The sequence below is a fragment of the Uranotaenia lowii genome, chromosome 2, assembly GCF_029784155.1.
Source record: "Uranotaenia lowii strain MFRU-FL chromosome 2, ASM2978415v1, whole genome shotgun sequence".
In the NCBI taxonomy this organism is placed as follows: Eukaryota; Metazoa; Arthropoda; class Insecta; order Diptera; family Culicidae; genus Uranotaenia; species Uranotaenia lowii.
The window spans coordinates 290,557,753-290,581,467 of NC_073692.1; the positions used below are offsets into that span (position 1 = coordinate 290,557,753).

General features: G+C 34.4%; 1 protein-coding gene across 1 annotated transcript; it reads left to right on the forward strand.

The window, feature by feature from the left end:
- Positions 1 to 15,794: 15,794 nt before the first annotated feature.
- On the forward strand, positions 15,795 to 18,765 carry LOC129745965 (CCAAT/enhancer-binding protein). Its single transcript, XM_055739369.1, has one exon. The coding sequence runs from the start codon at positions 16,870 to 16,872 to the stop codon at positions 18,043 to 18,045; it is 1,176 nt and encodes a 391-aa protein (XP_055595344.1). The 5' UTR covers positions 15,795 to 16,869; the 3' UTR covers positions 18,046 to 18,765.
- The last annotated feature ends 4,950 nt before the right edge of the window (positions 18,766 to 23,715 follow it).

Sequence of the window (23,715 nt, forward strand, 5' to 3'; positions counted from 1 at the left end):
TTTTCAATTTTCAAATAAATAAATAACCAATAAACGTGATCAAGATATATAACTGCCAAAAAGAGCCCAAATATGATGGGTGGGATAAAGTTTTAAGGTGTTTATAGGATGTTCTGTGATTTTCCTGTGAAATTAATTTGAATGTGTGCTGATGTGTGTGATGAAGTGATGAATTTTCTTGGTAAAATTTGGGTTCTTAACGGTGTGTTTAACGTAAAGGCTGTCCAGAAATTTTTACATGAAAGTATATATAGTCCCTCGAAGAAAACTGATTAAAAAACTTGTAATCAAAAGAGTTTAGAACGGTGATTTTCCAGCTAACATGAAATCGTAATAAAGATGATAATCCAAATCGAATATTCAGACATTTTCAATAACCATCGTAAACAAGTTGGTATTGAGTGGTTTTCTATCATTCATTTACGATAAGCTTTGCCCAAAAAAAGTTGAATCGGATAGCAGTTTAGTCAATTTGTTAATACGTCTCCAAATAAATGATAATATGCTAACTCGACATTTATGATTTGAGTGAACTGATTTACGATAAATGGGCGATCTTTCTATCTTCCTTTGACCGGTTCATGTACAAATAATCTTAGATATAGAGCTATAGCGCGCATCTTATCAACTGATCAACTATCATTGTGGTAAGATACCGGACAACTAACTCGGTGGACTTGGAGTCCAAATCTCGGTCGAGGAATTTTTTTTCGTTTTACTCAAATTACTTAAAGTCCTTTATTTTGCTTTTTGTGGGGGAAATCGAATCGTCAAAATCTTGTAAATGTAGACAAATCGCCTCCACTTTTGAAGCTATATGCTATTTTTAAAGTTTAATATAAACTTTTCATCTGGTATATTTGTTTAAATAATTCTGTTGTTCCTGCGATATACCCTCTTAAATGTTTGCTGGGTTGCCACAATAGAAATGGGGATGTTTCAAGTTCAAATTTGCCCAGAAATGTGCTGGTAAAATCTAAGAATCTGACAGAAGCCACATTTGATATGGCGTATTTCGGGATTTAGTTGTAGTCGTTGGGAACGGAAGAAAGAGTCCTCTTGGGACCAACGTGCTGATGTAAAAGTTTGGCGTCCATAAGAAGAAAGGGTTTTGTGAGAAAGTGCGCATGCCTTGCCTTCTAAAGTCTGCTTCATTTAATATTGGAACAAATTCTTTTGCTCATTGTGGCGCTCTTAGTGGACGGATTTGGAAACTTTTTTCACTCACGTGTCGGGAAATTCATTACACCATGTATTTATGTCATAACACCAAACGATAGCATTTTGTAAACAACCGCCATGGAAGCCGAACGGAGAGATCAAATTGTGCACAGTTTTCTTGAAAATCCATTGTTGTCGGCATCGAAGCTAGCTAAACAGCTTAAAATGCCCAGAAATACCGTATGGCGTGTTATCAAGCAGTACAAGCAGTAACCAAGTGCTACGACCAAGTGCTGACCAAGTTCGACGGATGTATTCTGATGGACGATGAGACCTACGTGAAGGCGGACTTTGGGCAAATCCCAGGTCAAAAATTTTATTTGGCGACGGCTCGGGGGGATGTACCTGCAAAATTTAAGTTCGTGTTTGCGAATAAATTCGCCCGCAAGTACATGATTTGGCAGGGGATATGCAGTTGTGGACAGAAAACCAAAGTCTTTCTCACTGACAAGACAATGACATCAGAAGTCTACAAAAAAGAGTGCCTACAGAAACGGATTCTGCCGTTTATTCGTGCCCACGACCGTCCAGTAATGTTTTGGCCGGACCTCGTAAGCTTCCATTACAGCAAAACGGTTATGGAATGGTACGCAACGAACGGGGTCAGCGTAATACCGAAGGACCTCAACCCCCCAAACTGCCCCCAGTTCCGGCCGATAGAGAAATACTGGGCAATCACGAAGCGGAGGCTTAAGGCAAAGGGAAAACTTGTTAGGAACATGACTCAAATGAAGAACTGGTGGAATCAAATCGCCAAAACGGTGGACGAAAAGGGTGTGCGCCGCCTAATGTGCCGTATTACGGGAAAAGTACGAAAATTTCTTCAAAACAGCAATGAATAATTTTTTTTATTTTTTTTTATGAAAGAGTAAAGAAAATGCTACATTTGTATGAAAAACAAATTATGAATTCGTTAATAAATGACTGAACTACACGCAATTGTTTGTGTTCCAATATTAAATGAAGCAGACTTTAATTTGCTGTAAGGTTACCTAAGAAGCATCCCAAAGAAAAAAAAAACCGACTAACGATAAGTTTTCTAAATGCAAATAATAAAAATCAATTTATTATTTTAATTTAATTTAAAGTTTTTTTTCAAAACAGGATTACCTTTTGTAGTTGAACAGCTTTGTTATTTAAATATGCACTCTCATTGTAGTTTCAGTGAGATCCAATATGTGTTTGTGTTCCGTTTTTTAAATGGCTATTCAAAATATTGAAATATTGAAATATATGAGAAGTTTTTGAATGGATTACGTAATATCGGACATTTTTTTAATTTTTTTTTTGTTTTTTACGATCCAACTGATTTGATTTCAAATTCCTTAATTTGAAAGGGTGCTTTGCACAATCGCGATTAGGTTGAAATGTTGAAATTATCTTATGAGTTAATTCCTATTATATGAGAAGGTTTAAAAGGTCTACTAATATTTTTCGTTTCTCTTTTTTTTTTATTTTCAAAAGCGAGTAAAGGCGCTTCATCCTTGGTCAGTGACCAGAAATGATAAAACACTGAAATCCAAAACATTTGAAGTCATCAATTAAGTTTGTGGTATTGAAATCTTAATATTTATTTCATCAAATTCTTCAAAAAGTTTCTTGTGTCAGCTTTTGTGATTTCTGTGTACCAAATAAATCATTTCCAGCTCCTTTTAATAATGGTCCTTGAAAATGGCAAAGTAACTATTCATTACGCACGGCTCCTTTATCAAGGAGCAGTTTTCTTAGAAAATCCCCTGTTTTTTGCCACAGTAGATTTTCTTGATTTCATATGAACTTTTTCGTCTCGTCAAGACCGTTCAAAACTTATGTTAGATCATCCTTGTTAATCCGAAAACCAGATTGCGCATTCTACTTTGATACAGTGTGTCCTATAACTATTACACTGATTTTTTTGTTAAAAGGGTTTAAAAACACCCTGACCTATTTTTTGTCTTTTACCAATTCATATTAGGATAAAATGATTGCGGCTCAATAATCTCCTAAATATATGTAGTTTAATTTATTAATCAGAAATCATACTAAAAACTACATTTCATGATCTCATTTTTAATATTCTTATAGTTTTTTTTGGGACCGGAATACTTCCATAGAGCAGATATGAAAAAAAAACAAAGATTGAAACTTTTTTAACATTCCACCATCACGCTCCAATTCATCTCGCTAAAAGGTGTGTGAATTGAGGAGTAGAAAATATTTGTACTCAAAAATTAAAGTGCAAGTTCATTCCAGCGGATTCACATCATCACCACTGTCGCGTCGTCGTCTCGTTCTGTCTGCAGCAGCACTGTGCCTACTGCTGGTAAGCGGAATCGATTCAAGGTTAATCAAACAAAATTTTTGCTTTAAATTTCTCTTTCCACCTTGTTCTTTTGTTAGTTTTGTTGGTCGCGAATTTCACTCTCACCTCACGTCATCTTATACGTAATCTTTTTTTTCGGCTCCTTCTGTCTGTTGGCTGCACGCGAAATGACATTAATACCTGTCTCGCGAGCACCGCGTAGAAACATTTACAACTTGTTGTCAATGTGGAGAACAAACTTGAAGTCTGACTGATAATGTTCTTCATGAAAGGATGTATTTATGTAGGATTGTTAAAAGCTTATTAAATTTCAAGATCTAAGACATCTATTTCAAACCAGATGTTCTGAGAAAAAAAAAGTCATTTGACAAAGTGCAACCTAAAGTTTGTAACGCACTGTCACCCAAAAACCAATGATCTGATCAAGAAGTTGTCACCATGCGGTAGAAGCCTACAGCACAGCGTCTGGCTCCACAAGAAAACAGGCGAGGATCGTTGTATGGCAAAAAAAAAACTAATGTACACTCACAAATCAGACTCTACTCCAAAGATGAACTTCTTTGGAGCTGGAATTATCGATATTAGATTCTATGCCGGAACGACATTAACAGGAGTTCTAATAACTGGCACAGTCCTCCCAGCGGAATCGCATTGATTATGTCTGAAAGAAGACATTAAACTTCAAAGCAATCAATAGATTCCCTTTAATACAACCACGGTATAAGAAAAGTGCAGATAGTGGTACTTCGATAGCAACTTACTATCTTCATCAGTGAGCGTGTAAGGTGCTATCGATATTCCGGTATATGAACTTTTCTCATACCGTGGTTGAGTTGAAGGGATTCTTTCGATTGCTTTGATTCAGTACTTCTCCTTCCTTTTTAGTGGGAGCTTGAAAATGGAGAGAGGTGCACCCATACTTTGTTTTAATAACTCGAGAAATGATTGAGTAAATTTTATATAGGGTTAGTTGCCCTACTTTGTACCCTTTAAGCGATGGTTTTAAAATAATCATGTTTTTCTCATAAATGGACGGGAAATTTACATCTTTCGGGAAATTCATTCATAAGTCATGATCTTATCTGCAAGCTTCAATGAAAATTTTCAACTTAGGTTTTGCCGTTATTGAGAGATTTGCAAAGATATGGATGATCAACATTTCCAACTATGAACCTATTGTTCCTATTTTGGTACTGGACCGGTTCCTTTCATTGGAGCTAGAACAAAAATTCCTATAAAAAGTATGATTTTTCGAAAATAAATAAACAAATTCATTGAAAATACAATCTTCAATCAATTATTATCATACAAAAGTATAAGAGCTTTTTAACATTAAAAAAAAACTAAAATTTCTGTTACGAATATCACAAACATGTTTATTCTTCGTCAGCTCTATCAGCAGAACAATAGCTGAAACTTGTTTGTGTTTACTTACTTGTAGTTTTTTTAAAAGCTGACAAGAAATGTTAGAAATATTCAATATTGGTCCTGAATTATGCACCAATGGTAAATTCGCATCTTCGTTGATTTGTTGGTATTGATACAAAGTATTGGTGATGTCAGGTCGAAACATGGAACATCAAAATCGAAAGTTTCCTATATTTGGACCCTTTCCAAATTTTCCGAGTTTTCCATTAAATTTCATTTATTTTAGGAAAAATAGGTAGAATGGTTGATATTCTTCACAGTGAAAGCAATTTTACTTCAAACTTTGGCTTGAACAGTAAAAAATCGTGATTTTTCCTTAACACTCCAATTTCTTAATACGCGCCCCACTAATTGAGCTGTCTGATTTACCACTGATGAGAAGGTACATTTTTGAAATCGTTGAAAAATTTATCAGAAAGACTTTTAATAACAAAAATGATACGATAGGATTCAGGAAGAATAAGGGCTCATTGTGTGCATAGGAATATCTTTATTCTATGCCAGTAAAATGAATTATTTACAATTTTCGGCATTTTAGGACTAAAGTAGGCTCTAGGTCCAAAATAGGAGCACTCACCCTAGGAGGGATTGGGATACGAGAAATGGTTTCTTGAGTATCAAACAGAGGGACTCTCAAAATTATATTTTTCATGACATGGAAAGTGATCAAGCAAGTGGAACCACATTTGGCTTTTATACAAGTAAACCATTTATTGTGGCAGAATTTAGGAACTTATGGATGAAGAAACAATGAGTCTTTATTTTAGATACTCAATAATGATTAGAAAACAAATTCAAGGAAGTGTTTTGAAATCAGAAAACAAAGTTTAAGAAAAAGTGGATTTTTATTGTAAACTTCGATTAAATTTTGAAGGTGTAGCAAAGCACACCGGGTCAGCTAGTAATATATAAAAATGAAGATGACAAATGATATGGTTTTATACGTTTCTAACGTATAACATATGTACATGTTTCACCAAGTTCTGAGCATTTTAAAATATGGCACTTTTATTGGATAAAAAATTGAGGAATTATGGAAAAATCACTTTTCATAACTCTTAATTTGACATAAGAAAACTTTGCATATATAAATAACGCATTTTAAGTTCTGAGTGTGTAGAAAAACACCAACATAAAGGTGGTCCAAAATACCCCACAAAGATGTACCTTTTTTAAATATGTAAGTACATTTTTCTAGGCTAGTTAAAAAAAGAAGCATACGATGCGTACATTGTAAGTCAACAACATATAGAAAAACATGCTTACGCAATGCGACGACGATGACAGTTGGATTGAGATTTTTATCTCAACATATAGCTGAGATATTTAGAGTGGCCCACAATACCCCGCTCTCCACTAAACTCTTTATTTTTTGAGGTTATATTCAATAATTTAATAAGATAAAATACAAACTACAAAACTTTTAAGAATAATAATATAAGATATTAATGCTACAAATCTACAAAATATAAACAAAACAAAGACTGGTTGATGATCGACTGTTATAATGGTTCAATTTTTCTTTCCAAAACTGTATCACTTTGGTTTTTAACATGGGACGATTGGTTATGTTTTTAATTTCAGTTGGTGAGATGTTGTATTTAGTAAGGTCCAAGAATCGAAATTCTTTTCTGCAATAATGATGCTGTGGATCGGCTTTGTTGCAAGAAATCAGACTGGCGAGTTTTATGAGTTTGCAACTCCGTAGTAAAATGGAGGTTTTGAATACTTTCAATTAAGTGTAGATTGTCATAGACATAAAGTCTGTTTCACATAGAATCTGGTTGGATAAAATAGATCATTTCTTCGCAAAGAAATAACGTACAATAAAAGTAAAAATGTCATTTTGTAGAGTTTTTATTGCACTTTAAGGAAAAAAATACATAAAAATCATTTGTCAGCTTTTCGGATGAATTTTAGAACTTTTTTGTGATACCACCCATCATTTTCTGCACAGTACTGCTGGTAACCTCATTCGCCATCTTGTTCCTCCACTTTTCCATTTGAGCGGGTTTTTATGGTTCTGCCACATTTCTTCAGTTTGCCCTTAACTATTGCCCAATATTTCTCGTTGGGACGAAAATCCGAACAGTTTGGTGGATTGATGCTTTTTTCAACAAAATCGATCTTGTTCTCCTTATACCACTTAACGACATCCCGGCTGTAGTGGCAACTTGCCAGGTCCGGCCAGAACTTCACCGGACTTTTGTGGGACCGAATGAATAGCAAAACCCTCTTCTGGAGACATTCTTTTTTGTAAACATTTCCATTCATTGTATCCCAAGTGATGAAAATCTTAGTCTTCTTCCCACAACTACAGATCCTTTGCCAAATCATCAACTTACGAGCAAATTTATCTGCAAAAAAAAACAAACTTGAATCTACCCGCAATACTCCCTTCACGCTTTGCAAGATAAAATTTGTTACCGGGTATTTGTCCATAATCCATTTTGACGAAAGTTTCGTTGTCCATCAAAATGCATCCATTGTACTTGGTCAACACTTTCTCGTACAACTTCTTTGCCCTGATTTTGGCAACCAGGTTTTGTTTCAGCGTCCTGTTCGAGTGTTTGCTTGCATGATACGACCGCAAGCCTTCTCGCAAACAAATTCGTCGAGCTGTACTGTGGTTCGTCTTGAACTTTTTCGCCAAATCACGCAAGGAGATTCCAGGATTATTGTGAACTGATCGAATTACCTTCGCTCGCAGCTTCCGGTCGTATGTTCCACTTTTACGTCTGGTTTGTTTTACTCGATCTACCGTAAGGGTCTCCTTAAATATATTAATAAAATATATTTGGTCTCCCGGTAACGTTGCAGCACCGAATTTACAGTCGATTTTGGAAATTTCAGACAGTTCGGAAAACTCCTGACTCCAAAATTTGATTAAAATATTGTGTAAGTATGTACAAGAATGGTTCATGGTTATTTTTTCAGAACATTAATAGGGAACCATCTGGTGCATGACCCTTTTTATTCTTAAGTGAAAAACTCACTAGTCGATCCTCGTTTACACTATCTGGCCGTAAGAAAATTGTATTTTCTACCAGTTATATTTCAGACAAATGATCATTTTCAGTATCTATTGGAATCTCTTAAGCCAGGTTCTTTCCAATTGTGGAAAAGAGTTTGTTAAATTGCTCATAATTCTATGTACTATTGTTTATAATACTATTTTCATCTGAAAGGTTAATTGAGACAGTTGTAACTACCTGCTTTATGATTCACAAAGACTGTTTTAAAATATCAATGAGAATTTCATTCCACAGTGGTGCAGAACATCAATCTAGCGGTACGAAATTAATAGTCTAGTGATGTCTACAGCCACATTGTTCAGTTTTACATGGAGCATATTCTTTTATCAAAATTTTTACCGAGGGATCCACCGATATCATCCTCAGAAGTTACAGTCAAAGTAAAAAAAATCTCTTTTTTGAACCTGACACGTTGTAGATTGGATAAAATGGTTCGCTGTCTTTGAAACAAAGTTGTAACAAGCTACGTTCCACAATTGTCTCATACATTATGATGGGTATATAAGTTGCCGAAGCCCAATAGAAAGCATTTAGTGTATTTTATTGGCAATTTTGGAAGGCTCTTCCATCGAAAAGTGCAGATTTTCTCAACACCCCCATTTTTGTGATTATTTTTGATGATAAGCGGAACCATTTCCATTTGAAACTAGCGGGGAAACCGGTGGAACAAGTAGAGATTTGAATGATTGAAAATACACTTCTTAGATCAAAATTAACCTATTTTACTTACAGAAAAAAACGCTGAAAATACTTAATTTATTTATAAAGGGTTACAATTTTCAACACTTTATAAATAAATTAAATGTTTTCAACGTTTTTTTTTGTATGTAAAAAAGGTAATTTATATCTAAAAAGTGTATTTTCAATCATTCAATCTTTTCTAGTTCCACCGGTTCTCCCACTAATTTCAAATGGAAATGGTTCCGCTTATCATCAAAAATAATCACAAAAGAGGGGGTGTTGCGAAAATATGCACTTTTCGATGAACGAGCCTTCCAAAATTGCCAATAAAATACACAAAATGCTTTCTATAGGGCTTTAGCAACTTCTATACCCATCATAATGTATGAGACAATTGTAGATCGTGGCTTGTTACAACTTTGTTTCAAAGACAGCGACCCATTTTATCCAATCTACAACGTCTCAGTTTCAAAAAACTGTTTATTCAAGAGATTTTTTTACTTTGACTGTAACTCCTGAGGATGATGTGATGGAACTTTAACATATTCAACAAACTTATGTATTTTGATCAGATAAACAATTTTGTCGAAGACATCAAAGCCCTTATTTGAAAAACAAAAAAGTAGGCATTTTTATCTCGGTAAAAATTTTGATAAAAGAATATGCTCCATGTAAAACTGAACAATGCTGCTGAAGACATCAAATGTCAATCTCTTCATCCCTGGGCGCTATTAATTTCGTACAACTAGATTGATGTTCTACACCACTGTGCATTCCAATGATAAGTTCTCTATTCACGATTCAAATGTTCAACAAGCGCATTTTTTGTTAACTAATTAAAGGTTAACTTGAGCAAAGCACGGCGATAGATGGCTTGTCTGCTAAAATTTAAACTCCTACAAGTTATTAAATACACTAATAATTAAACAAGTTTTTCCAAATGATGTGACGCAACGTTGGTATGGGTCATACATAAGATGAAAAGTCATGAAACCTCCCTCAAACAACTCTTGTTACAATAGTAGCGAACAAATCCTTCCTTGGTAACCAACCCAGCTGATTACACCAATAGAACCGATTTGATGGAGCCGCCACGTACTTTGTTAATAAAAAGTTCATCCCCCCTTACTTCTAACGGTTTATTTTAAATGTAAATAAGATCAGCTCAAATTTATTTAAGATACTCAAAACCGCTAATATTACCCTCAGCGAGAACAAACTGACGTAAAAAAATGTTCGAATATCGTATAGAATAAAAGAAACGCCAATCATATGAAATTGTTTTATCAGGAAATGAGCTAGTGAAGAAAACCAACAAGACTTGCAATCTAGTTGTATATTAGACTCAAATTTAATTTTTGTAGATCACTGCGGGTCCAGGACAGTGCACCGGGACAAAAATGCAACTCCTTTTTATTTACTTTTGATTGCGTGGAAGAAAATTTAAGAAAGCTTCTGAAAAAACTTTTAAATAATGATTATTGGGTAAAGTGTGAGAAAAAAAATCAAGACAGAAAATGATAAAGTTAGCTTTAGATAATATGGCAAAGCTTTATGAATTTTTTATGTGATCTGCAGTTTTTGGCGGAAAATAAATGAATCTTGCTATGATATCTCTTTTTTTGCTCAACAAAAACATTTGTTGATACAATCTAGTACTTGAAATTTCAGGGTTGTGTGAACTTTGATGGAATAGATTTTTTTCCTAATTTTTTCCATCTGATAAGAAACATACATATATGTATATAATTGAAACAAGACAAATTATTTCTAATAAATTGCCTTTTGATTTAAAATAATCTCTAATATGGGCCCCCCATTCAGCAGGGGGTAAAGGGAAGAACAGGGGGCTCTTTTCAGTTTTTTAGCATAAATCCAGAACATATTAAGCAAAAACCACCTTATTTTATAAGTTAGATTGTTTGCGTACGATTAATTTGAGTCCCTTCTTTTCAGGGCGAAGCTTAAAGAAACAGATTAAAATTATCAGCTCTTCTACACAAATTTATAGATCAAGATTCAGAAAATAATTTTAGGACATCTTTGTGTTACAATTCGAAACTCCAGCTGCAGCTCTCATTTTCAAGCGGTTGCTTATAAATAATATTTTAATTTGATTTGAAACATTGCCAACAAAACAATAACAATTTGAATAATTTCTGAAAATATAATTTGTTTAATGGTATAGCAAAGCACACCAGGTCAGCTAGTAGCAAATAAAACCCGAAAACTATAAACAATACAAGAAAAATTCTAAATGCACCAGAAACATGATTAAAAAATAATTAAAAAAAATGGCTCAAAATGATCGGAAATTGACTTAAAATTACATTGATGATGATATAATTTGAATCATCGACGTATTTCGGCGGATTTTAGAATCAAAAACGTTATTACCAGTTGTCCAGACGTTTCGAGCTACTATGGCTTTCGCTCCTCTTCAGTGGACACTAAAATTATATTTGAAACAATGAATTTTTGTCTAAATTTACAATATTTAAAATCTTACAAACTACTGGCCTTCGTCTATACTAGTTTGATTCGGGACATTTTGTTTTGATTTTCGTTTACATTTGTATGTTAGTGTTTGTGACAATTTTTTGATAACAGAGTCGTAAGCTGTCTTAAAATTACAGGAGTCTATCTGCCTATTGACTACATTGTTGTCACCTCTAATTAGACGAAGGTCAGTAGTTTGTAAGATTTTAAATATTATAAATTTAGACAAAAATTCATTGTTTAAAATATAATTTTAGTGTCCACTGAAGAGGAGCGAAAGCCATAATAGCTCGAAACGTCTGGACAACTGGTAATAACGTTTTTGATTCTAAAATCCGCCGAAAAACGTCGATGATTCAAATTACATTAAAGCGCGGCGATAAACAATATTCCAATTGATGATGATAATCCCTCATGGTTTGTAGTTATTAGAGGAAAAAGTAAAGAAAGGTAAATTTTAACAACATTCGATCTTTGCATCAAAAAATGTTCGGCCGTGTTTACAAAAACGAATGGGGTCTGTATTTTAATTTGTATTATTTTTTTTATTTTTTGTTTATTTTGAAACCGTGAAGTTGTGGAATTTAATGTGAATACGGGGATTGATTTGGATTTTCTAGTTAAATACTTTGAGGTGAAAATTTCAACAATTTTTTAAAAAAATTTTAATTTAAAAAATAGTAGAAAGATTTGTAAATTTGTTTGATAAGAAAAGGTTTACTATAAAATATGCCATGTTAAAACATTGCATTTATTTCAATGGTACTTATTTTGCTTGCCTTATGTCAGCACGTAGTAGAAGCAATTAGCAGCTTTTCTCATAATATATTTGATGCATGAAGAACTTGATCTTTTTTCAATTGTTTTATTCAAATCACAAATAACTTCCTGCTTTATGATTAAAAAAGATGGTTTTAAAATTTCGATGAGAATTTCATTTCAATGATAGTTCGTTTATTCACGAATCAAATGTTCAACAAGCGCAATTTGGTTTGTTAACTAATAAAAGGTTAACTTAAGCAAAGCACGGCGATGGATGGTTTGTCTAATAAAATTTAAACTCCTAAAGTTATTATACTAATCATTGAAAAATGATTTTTTTTTTTAAATGAAGTGACGCAACAGTGGAATGGGTAATACAGAAGATAAAAAGTAATGAAGCCTCCTAAAACAAATAAAACACAATTCTTGTTACAATAGTAACAAATAAATCCTTCCTTGGTAACAAGACCAGGAGATTACACCAAAAGAACCGATTTGATGGAGCCGCAACGTACTTTGTTAATGGAAAGATCATCCCCCCTTACTTCTAACGGTTTATTTTAAATGTAAATAAGATACTCAAAATCGTTAATATTTCCACCAGCGAGAACATACTAATAAAAAAAAGGTTCGAATATCGTATTGAATAAAAATGTTAATCATATGAAGTTGTTTTATCAGGAAATGAGCTTGTGAAGAAAACCAACAAGACTAGCAATCTAGTTGCATAGAAGACTCAAATTTCATATTTGTAGATCACTGTGGGTCAAGGACAGTGCTCCTGGACAAAAATTCAACACCTTCTTTCGGGATTTACTTTTGATTGCGAGGAAGAAATTTTTTGAACGCTTCAAAAAAAACTTTTTCATGATGTTTATTGGGTAAAATGTGAGAAAAAAATCAAGACAGAAAACGATAAAGTTAGTTTTAGAATAATATGGCAAAGCTTTATGAATTTTTTATGTGATCTGCAGTTTTAGGCGGAAAATAAATGAATCTTGCTATGATATCTCTTATTTTGCTCAACAAAAACATTTGTTGATACAATCTAGTACTTGAAATTTCAGGGTTGTGTGAACTTTGATGGAATAGATTTTTTTTCCTAATTTTTTCCATCTGATAAGAAACATATATGTATATAATTGAAACAAGACAAATTATTTCTAATAAATTGTCTTTTGATTAAAAAGAATTTCTAATATGGGTCCGTATTCTGAACTCTAAGCATCAGCTTAATGAACGATTGTTATGCACATTAGAACAATAACACTAGTTTACAAAATTTTGAAAAAATCGTGAACTTGATTAACTGACCAACATTTTTAATGTAAAATCGGGTGCTGAATCCGAAAATGAAATTCAAAAAAATCTCAGTAGAACCGTTTTGGAGTTATGCCCCAAATATGAAATTTCGAAAAAAATAAAAAAGTTATTGTACTTAGATTAATATATCTCGGACGGCATCACAGTTATTTGAAATCCCTCTTTCGCATATTGAAGATGAATAAGTTTTCTATCAATCATCTGAACACTGTTTTTGCGATTAACCAACAGTATTGCTGATATTAGTGACTTTATGAGAAAAAAAATTATAAAAAACGCATTTTTTTAGAGAAAATTTTGTTTCAACGAAAGTTTTAGACTCAATGATAGCATTTAAAAAATCTGATTTTCTTTTGCGCTTGAATGTCAATTTAAAACAAAGATTTCAAGTGGTTATTTATCAAAATCGGTTGAAAATTGAAAAAGTTATGGCTACTTTACAATAACTGAAATTTTTGGAGTTTTCAATAATTTAACGAACCGCAGTACACTTATCATAGTATAGGAAGAGTGAAACATGATAAATCTAACTCGCTCCAAATCAAAATTATTTATTAGCTCACCAGAAGGTCACATGCCAAGTTTCAGGAAGATCTGACCATAGGAAGGGGTTTCTTAAGTCTCAAACGTGAATAAAATTTTGAGGTATTTTGCCCGGAAAGAACGAAAAATACTGGTTTTTCATCAATAACTTTTTTCATCACTAGCTGATTGTTTTTTATGGTTGATTTTCTTAAAGCCTAAATTGAGACAAATATTTCACCCGAAGACTGTAACTCGATTGGATTTGAAACAGAAAAGTTATTGCGGTTCGAAGGCCGCAAATTTTGTCCAACACGCAATGAGTACTTTTTACGCATTGCGTTTTATACGACAATTTTCGACCAAAATACAATCTTCGAACCGCAATAACTTTTCTGTTTCAAATCCAATCGAGTTACAGTCTTCGGGTGAAATATTTGTCTCAATTTAGGCTTTAAGAAAATCAACCATAAAAAACAATCAGCTAGTGATGAAAAAAATTTTTGATGAAAAACCAGTATTTTTCGTTCCTTCCGGGCAAAATACCTCAAAATTTTATTCACGTTTGAGACTTAAGAAACCCCTCCCTATGGTCAGATCTTCCTGAAACTTGACATATTACCTTCTGGTAAGCTAATAAATAATTTTGACTTGGAGCGAGTGAGATTTATCATGTTTCACTCTTCCTATACTATGACAAGTGTACTGCGGTTCGTTAAATTATTAAAAACTCCAAAAATTTCAGTTATGGTAAAGTAGCCATAACTTCTTCAATTTTCAACCGATTTTGATAAATAACCACTTGAAATCTTTGTTTTAAATTGACATTCAAGCGCAAAAGAAAATCAGATTTTTTAAATGCTACCATTGAGTCTAAAACTTTCGTTGAAACAAAATTTTCTCTTAAAAAATGCGTTTTTTATAATTTTTTTCTCATAAAGTCACTAATATCAACAATACTGTTGGTCAAACGCAAAAACAGTGTTCAGATGATCGATAGAAAACTTATTTACCTTCAATATGCAAAAGAGGGATTTCAAATTACTGTTATGCCGTCCGAGATATTTCAATCTAAGTACAAGAACTTTTTTAATTTTTTCGAAATTTCATATTTGAGGCATAACTCAAAAACGGTTCTACTGAGATTTTTTTTAACTTCATTTTCGGATTCAGCGCCCGATTTTACATTGGAAATGACCTTCAGTTTACTGAGTTCAAAAATGCTGTAAACTAGTGTAATTAAACAATTATTCCATCCAAGAAAAAAAAAAGAAAATTTTGAAAGCAAAATACCAAAACTAAAAAGTTGTTAGAAAATAATATCCATCCTGCTCCTAAAACTGCAATAGAACCATTCACTAAAGCTGCCTACACCTAAACTTCAACTGAAGTTCTACACCAATCAGCTAACCCCATTCCGAAACCACCATCGGATCGCCCGGACCGAACCAGCTGTTCGAACTTACCAGCCAACGATCGACTGGCCAGCCAACAACTTCGCAACGAGAGTGAGAGTTGTGTTATGCTGTGCTGGTTGGTTGGTGAGGCGACAAGCCTCACGACGAACCAAACGATGACGCTAACAGCTAGGCCAGTCAGTCAGCATAGTAGCAGTAGCGATCGATCACGACCGACGACGTTGTGGAATGAGGAAACTCTCACTCTCAAAGCCATACTGTCACCGACCGACTGACCGACCGGCTCCGGGTCTCTCGTCTCACTCGGTTACGCGCGTCAAAACACCGTTATGACCGATGACGTAGCAGGGTAACCGCGCGCAATTGAGCGAGCGTTCTACCGACCTACCTAATATCACGACCACGCGGTTGGATGATGCGCTTTTGTTGAGCGACCTGGGAGAATTTTCCGCGAGGCGCTCGTTGTGCTCCCCAATTTTCCATCGCTCTATTATGGTTGAAAGAGAGTGAGCGCAAAGTCCGTGTTTTGGTTTTTTGGTGGTTTTGTACATTCGATACCCCCGGTTGCTTAATACCATTTGGCCTCACTTAAGTCTAGGCCACTCGACTGTCAACAACTCACGCGTAGTTTTAACGATTATTGAAGGAAAATCACGCGTGGATTTGCTCTCTGGCGGAGGTTTTTTTTTCTTTTCGGTTTGGGAAAGCGCATCGATGCTCCCCGCACTGGAAAGCTGCTGGCAATTCTTTCTCTTCGGGGTTAGTTGGGTGTGACGTCCGATTCAGACGTTTGGGGTTTGAGAGTTCGAGCGTTCGGTCGGTGGTTGTTGGGTGGTGGTAGAAGTGCCGCAAAGCGCCAAGTGAGAGTGAACAAGAACAACCCTATCCGAGGGATTTTTGTGAATTGCTCGTGTCGTCTGTCGAAAGGGGGGAGCTCTGGCCTAGTGAGAAAGTGCAAACCCATCGCCCTGCTGCTGCGCTGCAATCGGCCGAGTGCGGTCAGAAAGAGATCGCACGTGGGACCGGGAGAGTGTGCGAATGGGACAGTCAGCCCCAGTGTGGTTCGTGAAGAAGAAGTTGTTAATATATAACAAGTTGCATCATAGTCTTAAGACTTCAGTCTTAAGAAAGTGAACCGCCAATAAACATCTTTCGCAAAAAAGGTATCGACGGGACCAAAACAATCTCGACGACGCGCGCGAGCACAAGCAGCAAACCCCGCGAAGTGGCGCGCAATTGGCGAGCGAGTTTATTTTTGAAATTTGGCAATCCTTGTTTTGCGGTGTGTGTACTCAAGGATTTTCCGGGATACGAGCAGTGGTTTACAGAAAGGAAGCTGAATCATCCCGGCAATTCCCCCACGAGGATTACAATGGATTATTTCTACTTTTGGATCTACAACAGAAGAGAATGAAGTGAAATGTGATTAATTGGGTTAATTGCTGGTGACATGGAAAACGGTGTATGAAATGGACTGTTGAACATTTTCAGCTTAATGAAAAGTGGATGGACCTGAATGGACTGACAGTGAAGTAGTGCAATAGAAACAACTGAATGCGGGTGCAATTAATCGAAACCAGAAAAGATTGTGTTCTATCATAATAGTTTAAGGGTTTTGTTTCCCGAAAAAAGGCTCAAGTTACGCTAGAGGGAATTGGAAATCAAGTGAGTGAAAAATATGGAATCGCCTCAAATGTACGATACCAATCAAATTCAAGTGCGCAGTGATATCAAAAAATTAACAATGGCAGCAAACACCAATGTTACCAATAACAATAGTGCAGCGACAGTGAATAACAATAACAATTCGCCGACAGCGGTTAATCAGAATACGCTCGCGCTAAAACAGCAGCAGGCTCAACTCAATCAGCACTCCCAATCAAATGGGAATGTTCTAACCAACGGAAATCTTCTTTCGAAACAAATGCTCCAGCAAATTCAGTACTCCCAGAGCGAGCTGGACGAGCTCACGTCTCAGGAAATATCCTTGGATCTGCAGCACTTGATCGATGATCAGTTCCGCGATCCGGAGGCGCTCGGAATCTTCACCGAAATGGTTACCGTCGGCAGTACCAATGGAAGCGTCACAAACCCATTGGTTCAAACGGCTGCAGCCAAAGCTCTCCAGCTTCAGCAAGCTCGACTCTCACAACATACCAATGGAAACAACAACTATCAACGATCTCTGGCCTACATGCCACAACCGGTTCATACCGGAGCAACCTACGCCAACACATCGAGCGATGAGAACAGCAGCGTCGGTTCCTCCGACAGTGCAAACATCAAGGAAGAACCAATCGAACCCAACGAATACCGTCGTCAGTTGCAGAATGGAGGCGCTCAGTTCATGGGTAACAATGGCTATCAACTACCGGGTGGAGGAGCTGGCGGTGGCGGAGTTGGCACAAACTTCCTCACCAATGGCAACGGCAATACCTTCTCGAACCTTACTTCTGCCTCGGTTCTACACCACCAAGCCCTGCCACATCTGGCCGGAGCTGCCCACTTGGCCAATCTCACCAAACACAACAAAATGTTACCACACATGTCCCGGAAGTCTCAGGCCAAAATGGTCGATAAGGGAACTGACGAATACAGGAGACGTCGCGAAAGGAACAACATCGCCGTCCGAAAGTCCCGCGAGAAGGCCAAAGTTCGCTCCCGGGAGGTCGAAGAAAAGGTCAAAACACTTCTCAAGGAAAAGGATGTCCTCATAAGGAAAATCGAGGAAAAGAACAACGAGATCCAGCTCTACAAGCAACTCTACATGCACCTGATGAATCACAGTAATCCCGAGATCAACCAGATCTGCCGCAGCGCTTTGAATCTTTCAAACATGGGTGATCACATGTAGGCTATTCTCTGTCCCCTATCCACCCCTAGAAGAAAAACTCCTCAGAAAAAAAGAAACCACTTTTACCACTGAAACCCTAATCCGTACTGTACTTCGTAAGCAAACAAAAAAGCGGGGGAACTTCCTGTGCGAAGTGATTCACTCTACCTATATCTTGTAGCTTGTAGTAAATTAAACAAAACGCGACTCAACGCGACAACCACCCACGCACAAACATCTACAAACACAAAACACACAGACATAAAACACACACACAAACACAAAAAACGCATTATTTAGTGAAATTTGTATGTAAATATGTAACAATACGTTAGAAGAAGACGAAGAAGAATCGCGACGGCTTGCGGTTGAGAGCCAGTTTAATGTTTTTGCACTGAGACGAGACGCGAGAAAAAAAAAACTAAAGGAAAGAAGAAAAACTGTTACCAAACTTTAACATTTAAAATGTAATATTTCTCCTGTTCTTTTCTGTTCTGTTTTACCAATGCTGTGGAAGAAAAGTTTTTTTCCGTTCTATTAAAAATTATAATAATTATTATTATTTACAACAAAACAAGTTTACACCTTTTTGGTTTCGAGACTTGCGCGTGCGACAGTATGATAAGTATGGTGATGAATGATGATCGTTGAACCAAAGACCCAAAAGTATGTGTATAGAAAAATCATTGCGAGAAAGAGAGCAACCAATGCAAATAAAATGTGTTACAAAAATCTTTATTTTTTTGTGAAAAATGGATAAAAAATACCAGTGTTTCCGAGTGTTGTGGAAAAAAGTTGAGAATGTCCCTTTCTACAAGAAATCTCCAGGATGAATCAGAGGCGGAAGTGTGAGGTGATAAGATGGATTAGGTGACTGTGGAAATGAAATCTTATTTCTAGAGATTTTTTATAGTGGGATTAGTGGACTTGAAGTTCCTGCTTCTTGTTTTACGTTTGGAATCTCAAGGCTGGTAATCTCCTCGTTGCAAAAAAAAAAACAATGTAAAGGATTGGAATTCTTCAACAAAATGTATTTTTTTAGACGAAATTATTAGAAATTTTCGGCCAGTTCAATTCTTGGTGCTAGAAAAATGATAAAAATTAGATCGCTCTAGACCAGGGGTAAGCAACCATTTGAACCATTTAAAATTCATACCTTTCATCGGGCCGTACTTAAAAAAAAACACTTTTTAAAATTCTGAAGAGTTTTATGATAAACAAAATTTTAATAGTAAAACTTAGAAATATATGCATTTTTTTAAAGCTTGGACAAATTTATATGTGGTAAAAAAATTAACCCGAAAAATTAAAGTAATTATTTCAAAAAATTCCGTTTTCTCACGTAAGTCGACAAATATCATTTGGAATTGATTATTGTTGAAAAATTTAATTTGTTAAATAAATTTCAACTTTTTCGAATCCAGTCGGTTTTCCGTTTATGGACACTATTTACTAGGCATTTTTTCTTAAAAACGGATATTTTCCAAGGAATTGTCAAGAATAATAAAATCGTTTGACCCGCTTCCTAAAAAAAACTAAATTTGTCTTCGATGCCCTGGTTATTTTTCTATCAGTTAAAATATGCTTTGACTTAAAGTCCTGTTTCAAAACATTAAGTTGCTTTGCAAGGTTGCCAAAATTTCTGCAAAAACTTTAATTTCACAAATTTTTAAGCAAATTTCTTCTAATAATTTAAAAAAAAATCAGATTTCAAAGTACAAATAAAATAAAGAAACTCCCGAAAAAGGATTTTGAATGCTGATTGATGAAAACTAATAAACATTGTTAATGTAAAATGACTCAATTTAACGATGTTCGATGATTTTTCGAAGAAATTTGAGAGAATAGTATAAAAAAAACATGCACAGGTTTTTTTTAGTAAAATATAGGAATAACTATGGGGTAAAGGAAGAACTCAGATTTTTTTTTCGGAAACTTTTATGAAATCCTATATCACTCATCACAATCGCTTACCAGAATGAGGAATGCCTCAACACTCACAAACCAATTCGAAAAAATCATATATTTGAATCACTTTTCCACTGCATTGAGAAACGCTTCTACTCCTTCTGATAAATTATTTGCTTCTACCAAACTGCTACTTATTGTGGATTATGAAAAAAATGGTGGTTAACTTATCTTAGAAAGGAGTTAATGACAAATCTCCAATATTATGTTTTTGATAAAACAGACCCCTTTTGATTTTAGCAACCCGCCCGAAAATTTTGTGTTGCCAAAATCGAACGAGTTTTTTTTTCATCCTCTTTATCACTTCCTACAAATAAAGAACTATAATTATCATCACTAACATTATTATTAGCAATTTTTTTTACCATTTCTTACCATTTTAAGTCATTTTTTATTTTTTTATATAGTTTTTTTTATGCATTTAGCACATTTTTTGGTTTTAAAAATAATGTTTGGTTTTTCTTGTCATGTTTTGTATTTTTGTCATTCTATATAATTTTTACTTATTTTTTGGTAGTTTTAGTCTTTCATCCGTTTTTTCATATTTTATGATATTTTCATCATGTTTAACCTTTTTGAGTATTTAACCTTTTTGAGTACTTTATATTTTTTTTGTTTGTTTGTTATTGTATTTTATCAACATTACAGCAGTTTTCATCATGAGTTGCATGGAAATTTGTAGCCCGAAAACGCAGAAAATTAAATGTGTCAACAAAAAACAATCAGAATGGTGCAAGTGAAAAATATCAAGAAAGTTAGTTCACCGTTTCAATATAAATATCACACAAACTTTGGTTTTTCTTTCAGAATTATTCATTTTAGACCTCTTGAGACACACTCCGTCGTATATTGACTAGAAAAAGTGATTCGATAATTTTGATTTAGAAAAAAAAAATTTGAGGCTCGTTTTCTCGAAAAAGTCATTTTGGCACTTGCACCCCTCTGAACATCCAAGTGTCTGCTTTGAGATGCTATTTAAAGTTTTGAATTTTGATTTTTATGCTCTTCAGAAAACAACTTTACAGCCAAAAAGTTCCTATAAATGGGTGTTAAGCTTAAAAAATAACTCATTTTGTTGAAGTTGCTTTGAAATTTTTTTTATTAATATAAATAAAGATAGATTAAGAGCTTATATGAAAATAATATAAATGCTTGATTTTACAGACCACAGCTGGTTATTTGTATAGTTTAAAGATTAACCGAATATTCGGCGCCGAATACCGCCAAAAAACGTTAAGCCGAATATTCGGCTCATCGAATAGTTGAGCAAAGTATTCGGCCGAATAGGCCGAATACTTATTTTTCAAATTTTTTACATCAACATACTTGTAAAATTTTTCAACTAATTATGGATAATTTATAACATATCCAGAAGTTATGTTAAAAAAGCCATAAGATCATCAAAAACTTATGGTTTTAGTAAAAGATCATAGGTGTAACCGTGTATATTTCACTGTAGATAGCTTTATACTTTGATTATCGTTTATTCCAGATTTTTTTTCATATATCCAAGCTTGTCCATAAATCCCATAAAGAATTCAAGAAAAGTCAAATCTGCCAGGATAGCCAGATATTATTTGAAATTTTGAGGATTTCACCAGGGTTTAATCAGATAATTTGCTAAGTCAAACAAATACTCAAATTTCTCTCTGAATTTTTTAGATTTTGCGTTCAAAATCGATTGGTTAGAGTAAATTTAAAAATAAACTTAAATTTTTCTTCAATTCTTTGATAAGCTTTTAACACTGCTGCGTTGATTCGATGAAAACAATAAATTTTAAGTAATTTACTTTCTTTTTCCTCCTGTATTTTTGAGAATAAAGCCTGGATTTTGTTAAGATATGCTCTTTTTTTAACAAATTTTTCGAACAATTGTCCAGACCCAGCCGTGTGGATTCGTTTGGTAGAAAATATGGTATTCTTAATGTTAAATATAATCGTTTTTTGGCAACTATTTTGAAGACATCTTGGTAAAATTCGACATTCATCTGATTCAATATAAAATAAGCTATTTTTGGAATCTGGAATCCAATTTCTTTGGTGATAAACGTCCTAGAAGCGACAATTCATCTGATGTCCTTTTAACTATTGGTCATATTTTGAAAATCAAAGAGATCTCTACTTTGAGAAGATCTGATACTATCGAATCAAAAACATAAGGAGTATTAAGATGGAAGAAGTTGAAGAAAAATGAAATTGTCGCTCTTGAATTTCTGTTAAAATCTCAACAGAATATTCGGCCGAATGTTCGATTGGCCGAATTGTTGAAAATGTCACTATTCGGGATTCGGCCGTTCGCCGAATACCACTATTCGGTACATCTCTAGTATAGTTTATTAAACAATGTTTTTCAATGATTTTCAAACTATATTTTATGATGAGGATCTTTTTATTTTTGATGAAAAAAATTCCGATTCTGTTCAATAACTTTCAATTCCAACCGAAAGTTGTGAATTGGTAATGAATAGACTGATAGGGTGACCGATATAAATTAAATTTTTGATTATCAGCATATTGAGGACCAGCTTTGAAGTATGTCGACTTTAACTTTACGCTTTTTGCTACCATGAGTACAACTATTCTGAAATAATACATTTAATACTCTCGTTGTATGTTTTTGTGGTTCTTATTGTGATAAAAATATCACCGAAAAAAAATTTTTTTTTTTTTGTTTCCATTGGTTTCCATAGTTTTACAGGTTTAATTATTTATCCGCAAAGTTTAAAAAATTAAGATAATTAAATATTCAGTCAAAAAATAATGGTTTTAAGAAGATAATATTGATCTTTAAATTTTTCTTATATTTCCATTCATGACATATGTCATTGGTAACCAAAAAGCTTTTTTTTCCTTAATATGAATCTTTAGACCAGCCAAATTTAGGCTGACATAGTAAAATTTCATTATTTCAAGCGGGATGGCCACGATGTTTGTTCAAATACGCCATCTTTTTTGATCACTTTGGCTCAATTTTCAGACACTAACAACAAATCTTAAATTTCTTTTTTTTCTCCACAAATAGATAGTGAACATGTAGAAGATTCCAAAATTTTATAATTTATGAATATCGATTCAGTTAATTTAAAAATACAGCCAAAAAAGTTATGTGGGTTCACGAAGGTTAAATTTGAAGACACATACTCAATTCTCAAAATGGTAACTGAAAATGTTTTATTAGAAGATAGAAGATAGATGCTTGAAGAACAAAATTTTAAATAGTGGGCATAATTTCGAAATAACAAAAAATAAAAATCGGAGCTTGAGTTCAGGTGTGCTTGTAATGGGTTATATAATTCAATACGTCTTTTGTCACTCCCCCCTTCGATTTTTCATAAAATACCGTTGGAGGGAAATAAATAAGGTTGATGATTTTTTAATGGAAAATTTAAATAAATTCTTTGAAAATTGAAACAATTTAAAAAGCGAAATACCTTTTCAGAATCCAACACAATCTATTCCCCTTATAGCCCTGTGCATCTCATTTGGTAACTTGTATTCTAATAATAATTTCGAAATATCCGATATGTTTTGACCAGACCACTTTGCTCGGTAGCTGCCAATTTCCCATCTCGCCTTCCTATCAAGAATTTTTTCATTATTCCTAAGTCGATCAAATGTAGGGAATCTGCGACACGTAAATCAGCTATCATATCTAATGGTAGTTTCAATAACGGTGAATGCACTCTGTGATGTGTGCCGTATCGATTCGCGCGAAAGCCATCA

Coding starts and splice junctions, on each gene's coding strand:
- LOC129745965 (XM_055739369.1), top strand. CDS start 16,870: ATGGAATCGCCTCAAATGTACGATACCAATCAAATTCAAGTGCGCAGT.